At 31.4% G+C, this 10,912-nt stretch overlaps 1 protein-coding gene across 1 annotated transcript; it reads right to left on the minus strand.

Moving 5' to 3' along the window:
* Window positions 1-215: 215 nt before the first annotated feature.
* LOC111635158 (gastric triacylglycerol lipase-like) lies at window positions 216-9,029 on the minus strand. The gene is made up of 9 exons (XM_023380028.1): window positions 8,867-9,029; window positions 8,571-8,775; window positions 5,003-5,117; window positions 4,796-4,943; window positions 4,628-4,723; window positions 1,016-1,171; window positions 877-948; window positions 737-805; window positions 216-668 (listed from the first exon to the last, which is right to left on the minus strand). The coding sequence occupies exons 1-9, from the start codon at window positions 8,981-8,983 to the stop codon at window positions 432-434; spliced, it is 1,215 nt and encodes a 404-aa protein (XP_023235796.1). The 5' UTR covers window positions 8,984-9,029; the 3' UTR covers window positions 216-431.
* Between the last annotated feature and the right edge of the window lie 1,883 nt (window positions 9,030-10,912).

The raw sequence follows: 10,912 nt of genomic DNA on the forward strand, positions 1-10,912 counted from the left end.
TTTAAGTTAATTGCCAACCAATTGTTTTTTCAAAATGTCAAAATGTCACTCTTACAACACGATATTAACAGATAATTCGAAGTTAATGATAATATAGTCTGCTTCGCAATTATTCGGGCATTCCTATTAAAACTAAATGACATCCTAACAGTTATGAATAACAACAAAACATAACTTACTAATTTATTATATATTTTTATTTTATTGATTACAGAATGGTCAAATCCACTAAACTCTCAGTCATCGTGATCTAATAACACGCAGGTAAAAGTAACCGGAAATTTACCGGAACCGAAACCGTAAAATTTTAGTCACATCCAAATTATATAATGTTAAATTTTATACGAACAAAAAATATTTAGTACTGGTTAAACATGCATTGAATTAGAACATAACTGACAAGTGGATTATTTTATATACAAAGAAAGTTTCTAAATACTTTTTAATTCTCGCAGTAATTCGTCATAAACATATTTCTTTGTTTCTTTTGCAAACATGAAATCTAGATGGCCCCATTCTTCTAGCGGTACTTGATAATCGACTATCAAATTCGGGAGGTTCTTTCGAAGTATATCCACGTCTTCAGTATTTGCCAGAAGGTCGTTCAAACTCCAAAAAAGTCCGATTGGAGTTTTAATTTTTCGAACATCATACTTTGGTGGCTGAACCTAAAAGATAAACACAATCGCATAAACGGATGAAGATCTAAATATCGAAGAGAAAATTTTCTCCTTACCTGTTTGTATTTCTTTAAATTTTCTAATAGCCCATAATAGTACTTCTGAAATTCTTTTGAATTTACCAGCTACGATAAGCTTAAATTATTTCAATTATTTATATTTTAATTTCCTCCATATATTAAACAACATAACCTACCTGTCCAAGGTGGATTATGTTTTTAGTAGATGTTCCCGCAGGAAAATGAGAAAAGTAGACATCTAGGCGAGACTGAAATAATCTAATTTATTAGACATAAGATAATTTTAAATATTCGCTACAATCTATCTTATCATACCTCATTTAGTTGAGAAAAGTCATATCCGCTTATTTGAAAATAGATATTGGAGCATATCGACCTTACGACATCAACATTACAGGCAGTTTGAGCAAATAGTTTCGTAATAAAATCGTTTGGTAAAAATTCTTTGTGTCCTAGAACGGAATATAAAAACTGAACCAATCTTAAGTTAAAATCTTTAATCGAAAAATATTTTATTCGACTCCTGGCAAAAATTACGGAATTTTTTTCATGACGATGTTGTTTTTATAGTGTTTTAAGCATGCAGCAAAGAAATAAAACAAGCAATTGATACAGAATAACTTTGTATTAATGGCCATGCGTTTTTCTATATTATATATTTAATTTCTATACAATTGTATAACACCGCATACAGGAAAAATTTTGAAATTATAAAACAGAGAATCGTTATATATTTATAAAATATTAATATTATATATATTGATATATTGTTCAATATGTAATCCGAATATAAAATAAATGTGTGTAAGCAACTCACATACCCCACTTTTCTGTTATTGTAACAAAATCATTGCACCAACACAATGGAATTATCCAACGAAATATTAGAAGGAATCGTTTAATAGAATCGTAAAGTTCTTTAAGGAAGGAAATTTAGCAACGACTATTGAAAAGTAGCAAACTGTTTACAGTCAACTGTATCAAAACTGGTCTGCAAGTATTGAGAATTGAGAATGTAGGAAAGGAAACTGGTCAACCATGAAAAATATTAACGTGTTAGGATATAAAACTAACAGCAATGTCTCTTAAAAATAAGAAATGTACGACAAAACGGATGAATAACAAATGAAAAGAAGTAGGTGTTAGGGCTTATGAGAGAAAAGTAAAAATTAATTTCAAAGAAATGGTACATTTATAAACAAAAGCGAAACGACAGCACTTCAGACACAAAACATGAGAAAACAAGGTTACAATGGCTAAAGAAAAACAATCGTGAACTGTAGTACTGAATGAAAGAGATATTTAGTGATAACTCACGAATTTGCATCGGTATCGAGGTGACGCTGGAAGTTTAGTCTCAAGCCGTTCTAACGAAGCTTATAAGAACCTGAAGAAATCGACAAATTTCCTATTTCACTTATGTTGTTTCGTGTCAGGTAAAGTACAGGGAGAGCTGACCTGACCATCGCTATATCAAAATGGCAACGTAATGCCCAGACATACGTTGACGTTTTGGTGAACATTTTTATTCCATCCATTGAAAACATGTTGGATGGCGATGATGTCATACTCCAAGATGACAAAGTATCTTTTCATGCGGTTGCAACTATTAAAATTTTCTCGCCAACACTGCACCGACATAATACATTGTTCAGCAAACAGTAGACTTTTAAATCTGTTAGAAAACATGTGATGAAAATTTAAGAAACTGGTCCAGAACAAAGTTCTGTATGGAAATCGAGTGTCTTGACTACTGTTCGGTGAAAATGGAAAGCTTTCGAAAAGAATTTTATTTTCATGAGTGAAATCAATGACTGAAAAAAAAACTAACATTAATTTTCTATTGGTTGTTAATATGCCTTAAATTCAAGCTTATTATTACGACCATAAATGACTTCAAAGTGACTGTTTCTTCGCTTAACTTTTTAACTTAATACTATATAATATTGTAACCAACTGAACAGGGATGACTTTATACATCCTAAATACAGATTAAAGTCAATAAATAAATTACATGAATAAACCATCACATTAAATTCATTTGTAGTCGTTATGATAAGGTTGGGTTTAAGGCATATTAATAGCCAATAGAAAATTAATATAGTCTTTGAAACAAGAAGCAAATTATACTAGAAGTAAGATTGTCTAAACCTTGCAGTGTAAAAATGTATTAATTAATTTTTTTTAAATTGCTTAATCCCGTACATAACCTTACTTTAATTTTATGTGATTCAAAAATGTTTTCCTGCATGTAAAAGTAAAAACAAAAAATAACGTGTTTAATTTATAATCATTCCGTAAACACCATTTTGGCTGCTGGGATTCGCTTTTATTTAGCAAACGTTTTTAACCTTGTCTAATAGGCTATCTTCAGGCCATAATTTTTTGGGACATCTTAACCGTTAAATATTGTTTAAAACTGGAATTTTATAGAAAAAAAAATAATAACAATTTTTAAATATTTGAATATAAAGAAAAAATAATTAAAAATTAATATAAATAATAAAATAACAGTTAAATGTAAAATAAATAATACAAAAGTATACAAAATATATAGTAAAAATGGAATAATTATGGCTTCCGACAAACTTATTTTTTACAATATATATTCATGCCGTTGGTAAACTATCGGCATCTCTTGCATTATCTTTCAACCTGCGCGTGTATATTTTAAGTTTTTCAGCGTTCTGTGATGATGTAGGGGAGTATTCATATATAGCCTTAATGATATTTGCCACTTTTTATTTTATCACCGAGCTTTCAGTCTGCGTCATCCTGGAGAGTACCGGGTTACTGGATGTTTTTCTTACGTTATGTTGATGTTCCTTGAGTTTAACTTTCAAGTTTCTTGTGGTGACATCGATGTAAACATTGTCTATTCTTAACTGCATGGTATCATGCGGTATTCTGTACACATCTGCCATTTCTTCTGTTTCTAATCTATCCTTATCGTTTGTTAAAAATCAATACATAGTTGGGGTAGTTTTTACTATCATATTGGACCCTTTACGTTCTGCGATTTCTTTCATGATGTTAGTTATACCTCTGTTAAAAGTGAATCTCATGATTCCACTAGATTTGCTGTTTTTTTGTTTTAGGTTTACATAAGCATAAAACGTTAAAAAAACTTGAAATATACAAACGCAGATTGAAAGATAATGCAACAGATGCGGACAGTTCACAATGGCATGGTAATACATTGTAAAAAAAATAAGTGTCTTGGAAGACCATAATTATTACCTCATTTCTACTAGGCTATATATTTTTGTATACTTTTATTTATTTATTTTACATTCTACTACTATTTTATTATTTATATTAATTTTTAGTTACTTTAGCTTTATATTCAAATATTTAAAAATTGTTATTCTTTTATTATATTCTATTTTTAAACAATATTTAACGGTTAAGATGTTTCAAAAAATTATAGCCTGAGGATAGCCTATTAGACTAGGATAAAAACGTTTGCTAAATAAACGGAATCCCAGATGCAAAAAGGTGTTTACAGAATGATTTTCAATTATTCTGCTGAGGTTCATTTCATTTACTGTTTAATTTATATACAAGGTATTGTTATTTCGATTCTTTAAGTCATAATTAAAGCAGTCAAAAGGTTTGACTATTAGGCCTAATAAAAAGATATTTTGCATCTATTGAGAATTATAACAATTTTGCCAGGTAGCATTCGATTTGGAAGTTGTTTGATTTTAAATAGAATTTAGAACGCTGGAGTTTTGGAGTGTTCGAAGTTCGCCATTTTGCTGTTGTGTAAATGTTTCGTTGAAATAAATGTTCATTGTGCCTTTTTCCAACAGCATCAATTGCTTATTTTATTTCTTTGCTAAGTGCTTAAAACACTATAAAAACAACATAATGAGAAAGTGATTCCATAATTTTTCCAGGAACATTATTATTCATAATGCTCACTTGAGCTTCACTAGTAAAAGGAGCTAATAGACGAAGAGGAAGACTCTTAATATGACCGAGCCATGCCGTTGGACCTAGAGAAAGTACTGCTTTGATCTGGAAAATTCAATATTTTAATTTTAAATAAGTTGTAAAAGCTGTGTGCACGTAAGTGGACACATTTCTTACCTTGTTGTACTCGGGATTCTCGGAGAGAAATGCATAGACTATCATGTTACCTTGCGAAAATCCCACATAATATAATTGACTTTGTCCTGTTTTGTTTAGGACAAAGTCTATACTATCCGGTGTATCATACTTGGCATGTTCGTCAATACTACAAAGAAACGTTTTAAATTCATGTACAAAGATTTCGCAAGTTCGCCTTTTACTGACCTGAAATCCCAAAATTTGTCTTCTTCGGTCGAATATTTGATATGCTTTCGGGCGTAAGTGTTCCCTCTCTGATTTCCCATCCAGACATCGTAACCTTCGTCAGCGAAGATATAACCTACCATAATTTAACAAAATATTTTAATTATTGAAAAGTACAGAACGTTACAAGAATTAATATTCTCTTCAATAAGAAATAGTATTAGAATTAAAGCAATGATTTTTTTTATTGACTTTATTTTAGTTGAATTTACTCGAACGTGTGCAAAACTACGTGCGAACCTGTACCCGTTTAGAACACAAACAATATGATAATCTGTATATTGTTACACTAGGACATCGCGCTAGAATTGAAGCGATGCGGGAAAGATAGAAGCTATCTCTTAGGCATAGAAGAGGAGATCTTTGTATCTGACAAACACAAACAGATGTACTATACAGTACTTCCCGATAGGCCAAGGTGGCAGCCTACTGCTCTGGGGGACCCGGTTCGAATCCGAACGGATCGAAAAATCCCCAGGAATTTTTCCGGGGGGTAATCCGTTCGGATATGACGGGCCCCGTCCCTCACCATCCGGCAGCCCCATTGTGGGCCTGGCCGAACCCATAATGGGCTTGCAAAAAGAGGGTCTCTTAATGCCCACAGGGCGGAAAGAGTTAAAAAAAAAGTACTTTCCGATACAAAGAGGCGATTCGAGAACAAATGAATCGCAAAGGATTGTTTGATTTTGGTTTTTGTTCGTGTTTCGCGCCTATTTTTCGTTACGTACCCGCAATGCTGTTTTTATGTTTGACCCCTAGGCATAAATTTCTTTAGGCGCGTTCAGTCATATCAGAGTCACTTAAATACAATGGTTCCCAACTGTTTTCTTGTACTAATTTCTTTTAAGAATTTTGTTTGGTGATTTCCTTCAATATTACGTTATTTACTGTATAATATATGCGCCATCTCCTCTTCGATAACTAAAAAAAAAAAAAACTTATCACATTTATTTAAGAGCGAAAACATGTGTAAAATTATGAAATAATTTTTTATATTTGCGACTTTCTCAAACTTTCGTCGACCCTTAACGGGTCATACCGACCAACCCTGCGTGGGTAAATTCTGCTTTAATAGGTCTACTGTATATATCGAAAACGAAGACATGGACTCGTATTTTTGCATTTAAACGGATCCTCATTACATTTTTGGGTACCTCATTACAATAATGAAAAATAGCAAAGTTTTATCAAACTCGCCTCATTAAATATCGAGAACTAACTCCACTCTATAAGCCTATAAAACGCGCTAGCGACAATGGAAAATCACACGGTAAAGTGCCGCAATTTGTGCGATATCGCTTTGTTGTGGGCACTCGTGCTGTGAGGTTCTGGAATGTCTTCGGAACTACATTCGGATCTACATTCGGAAATCTAAAAACCACTGCATTTTTTAATATTGTAAAATACAGTTTTTTGCCTATAAAAGAAAATACTAAATTTAATAGAGAAAGATTAAAAAAACCTTTTCTCAGAAATTAGACAAAGGGAAACTAGGCAATGTAAAGTCCTAATATCAACTAACTCCGGTTGGGAACGAATTACATGTGCGTTTCGCCTCATCCCGCTATCTGGGTTCAGATCTCGTTACACTTAGTAACGAGTGACGACCAATTAGAAAGTGGGGATAAGAAAAGCTAATTTTTCGAAGTAGTTGTCTGGGACCAAATATGATAAAAACTGATTTCACGGACACAGATATATTCTCCCTCCGAATTTCTCATAGTGCAAGATCTTACTTAATGGAATTCTCCGCCTCATGCAGGACTCTATAAGGATTGACCTCATCTTCTACGGGGTCTGACTGAACAACATCGCTCCAGAGCAAAAGTGAAAATTAATAAATCCTTCTCTCAGGATTCTCTCTTGGAAAAGAACCAGAAAATTTACAGTGTTCACTTGCAGAGATATTAAGAATATAATTGCTGTAAGCTTGTTGTTTTTGTGTTTTAAATAAATCAAGACGATTTTCTTTGTAACTGTGGAGTCTGACGCGGTGTCTACCAGGCTCACATTCCGTATCGGTACCTCTCTTCCGTTTTCCCTTTATGCATGATTCGACTACTTCACAGTGCTACGACTTTATATTTCGAAAACGATGTCACGTAGAAAAAGGTCAAGTAGTATCGGACGGCGGATAGTATCCGGCAAGAGCGTTTATAACATTTGCTGCAAGTGGCAGAATCTGTGAAGATACCAGCATGTTGGTGAATAAAGAAAGTTCAGATTCCCGCCATATTTAGTCAATCAGTAGTTTTGTTGAGATGTGGCAGAAAATTTGGTAGTTTTAATAATGTTTTGTGTGAACGAAGATGACTTCTGGTTGTCATAGCTTGTCTGAAAATGAGAATAAGTTGTTTTTGTTTATTGTTGAAAACAACATTTATTATTCTTAATCTTGTAGGCCGGAAATCTCCTTAAGCTTACTAATACGTATGTTGTAACCAATGGTTTGTTCTATGATGTTTCGGGTTGTATCGGAAACAGTTTAAAATTGATAAGAATTATATTCTCACGGAATGTTTTTGTTTTATGAGACAATATGGATAAACTACGACAGAATAAATAAAAGAAAGAAGAAAAAGAAAGACTCTATGCAGCCAAGGGAAAGCTGCTGGGGAACATAAGGTGAAACAAAGAAAGCGACAGTAGATAGGCCTAAATCAGTTCAAGAAAAGAGAGAAGACCAAAAGACTCACTGCATCATCTGTGGTGAAACCTTTCAAAAAAACTGGATTCAATGTACAGTTTGTACAGGTTAGGCTCACAAAAATTGCGCTGATCTTGAAGGAAACAAATATTTTTATGAATGGCATGTTTACATTATCAAAAAAAATAAACACAAAATGCATTTGTCATTAAAACAAATTGTTAAATTTTCATATTGACAATTTTTTCTCATTTATACAACTTTCTTATCATGTAATAACTTAGTTTTACCATCTGTAATTTGTATTTTTATAAATTTCTCAATAATAACTGTATCTAATAATAAAAAGTTGTTTGTGAAACCAAAAGTTATTGTCTTCTTGCAGATTTTTCTCATGTCCGCTACACCCTACAAAATTAAACTTGGTAAAAATGCAATGACTGTAAAAAGTGTTGAAAAATTAATATTTTTATCTTCGAAAAATGAGTTTTAACAGGTGTTTTTATAAGACAATGAAATTTTTTATGGAATGTAATCTGGACCAATTGAGTTGTAAAATTTTTTATAATATAAGAGAAACTTAGGTTGCCGATACTACCCGACAATATCCTACTCCAATTTTTATTACATTTTTGGATACCTCGCTTCAATTAATGGAAAATGACAGTTTAATCAAAATCAATCGAACAGAATTTCAAAAATAACATAATTCTGTAAGTCACATAGAACAGGCATTCCTAACGTTTCGCCTCAAATACCATTATACTTTTATAATTAATTAGAAATTTATATGTAAACGATTATTTAAATTTTAAGCCATACATTTCTAATTTAAAGGTTTTAGTCGTTGAAACAGATCAATCCTCGAAAAACATGACTTACTAAGGCTCTGGTCAGGGAAGTTGATCACCCAGTCAGTGGCAGATCCCAGAAGACCGTGTTGCAGGAACACTACTGGACGATTTTTGGTGTTTTGTACTTGACTTTTTCGGCCATAGGGAATTCTAAATAGTTTCAAAAGGTAGCCATCCTTCGTTTGGACCGTATATTCTTCCACTGGATAACCTCTGCTGATTATTATTTCGGTCTATATCAAATATAAAAATAAACTTAAACTTAACAAATATGTATATATATATATATTGAAAGATTATAAAACGTGTAAATTTTAAATTTACCACATTTCTGTTTGCGTCCGGATCAACTTCGAGCACCCTCGACTCGATAAACGATGACGTGGAACAAATTATTAAATTCGAGCATAAAAAGAGAAAACAAACAGCAGAATATTTCATATTTATGCGTAATTTATCAAACAGTTGTGTAGGTGAAAATGCAGCTTCATCTGTTGTGTGGATTTATTATAGTATCTATTTTGTTACGTCACACGCTGTGAGGCATTCTCGTTTAGACTAACCAATGTGTAATAGTATCCACTGGAGCGATTTATTTATTCGTCATTTCAAACTACTATTTCTACTTTAAAGGTTTTAATTAAATATTTATCGATGAGGATAACTTGATCCTCCCAAAAACGTTACGAGAAATAATTTGTAATTTTTATTGTGTTAGGATTCGGAATATTTATGTAACATCCCAAAAGTTAAGAATACAATGATTGAACTAAAAAGAAAGGTAATTACAAGCACAGATAAATTTTACGCCCGTTTCCCACACGTGCACGGAGAAAGGTGAAGACCTTTCCTGCTCTATCCCCATTCCTCCCCCTTTGTGACCTCTGAGTTCGAATTCTTGACAAGCGCAGATGTGGCGTTAATAGGAGACTGGCTCTAATGAGTAGGAGATTTTAAACTCTGCTTACAATTTATACTTTTATATGCTTACAACTATACAAAATTTTATAAAATAGATTATAATTATCTCTTAAATTAATATGCTATTAATATTTAATATCAATGAAAAAAATTAAAAGTACTACATCCAATATGTTACACACTTTATCTCTATTTAAGTGAAGGTTGCAGAAAATAAGTACAACTTATTAAGAAAAAGAAATAAACATTTTTGTAAGATTTTTGTTAAATTACTCTGTCTGTTCTTTCGTCTGCCTTTCAATTTTCATTCATTTCCCAATTTCCGATCTACTTCAAATTTTGCACTCGTGTGTATTTGTATGTATACATACTGTATATGTACAATAGCGAAAACTTAAAATTTGTAAAAATCTGATAATAAATGGCACAAAAAGTAAAATAACTGGTTTTCCCTTTTTGATTGTACTGACTGTACTATCGAAATAAAATCGGGTAACTTAACTTTTCACCTTCTTCTCAATTAAATCCTAAAACAAGAAGAATTTTTATAAGTCAGGGTTACAGACATAAAATGAAAAAGTAGAACATAAATAATTTTTAAAAGTTTTAAAGAAACGTTTTTTCGTTTATTTTTGACTTTTTAGTCAAAATGAAACGTATATAAATAGTATATAATGTATATGTGTATGTAATGAAAGTGTATGTGAAAGTGAATATAAATATTGAAATGAAAGTGTATATAAATATTCTTAGTCATAATTTGCATCGGTTTTTATGAACTTCCCACGAGTTCCTAACACTTTTATTTACCAAGAACACTGTAAAACCTGAAGACGATTTATTTATATTACTTTTTAATGCATTTATGTTAGTAAAAAGCGTTTCTTTATAACATTTTCAAATGTCTTTTATTAAATTCAGAGAACTAATCTTAGTAAAATAAAAAAAAGTTTATAAACTATGAGATAAGTTTCCAAAAAGTGGAAATAGATTAAAAAAAAAAAAAAAAGAAAACGTTGCAAAAATCAAAGAGAACGTTGTTTATAAAAATAGAAATTTTTGCTTAAATAAACGATTGTTAAATTTCCATGATTTATAGTTACTAGCAAAACAAATAAATGAAAAGAAAATAAAACGTAAAGTGATCTTTATTTTATTTTTCATTATGACTAAAATGTATATTTGATTAAAGTTACTGTATTATTTGTTCGTGTAAAACTTGGTAGTCCATTAGTATAAATAATCTTAACTCGATTACAATTAAAATTTTATAAAATATTTAAAAGCAGACAAATTTATAAAACCAAAACTAATGAAATTACAAAAACAATTAAATAAATTTAAATTCGATTATCTTATGTACGCGAGATGAAAGAAGAGAGTGCCTCGTCTTTCAACTATCTAACTCCGTTGTTGAGATTAAGGAAAGACAATCAGACGGGCCGACGA

The sequence above is a fragment of the Centruroides sculpturatus genome, unplaced genomic scaffold (assembly GCF_000671375.1).
Source record: "Centruroides sculpturatus isolate CEXI.00-Female unplaced genomic scaffold, Cexi_2.0 scaffold827, whole genome shotgun sequence".
Taxonomy (NCBI): domain Eukaryota; kingdom Metazoa; phylum Arthropoda; class Arachnida; order Scorpiones; family Buthidae; genus Centruroides; species Centruroides sculpturatus.

What these genes read in the sequence shown, in the direction of transcription:
- LOC111635158 (XM_023380028.1), bottom strand. Translation starts at nt 8,983, where the DNA reads ATGAAATATTCTGCTGTTTGTTTTCTCTTTTTATGCTCGAATTTAATA. An exon ending in CGGACGCAAACAGAAATGTG is followed by an intron (nt 8,776 to 8,866) that starts GTAAATTTAAAA and finishes TATTTGATATAG; the next exon opens with ACCGAAATAATAATCAGCAG. An exon ending in ATTTAAAGAAATACAAACAG is followed by an intron (nt 669 to 736) that starts GTAAGGAGAAAA and finishes TTTATCTTTTAG; the next exon opens with GTTCAGCCACCAAAGTATGA.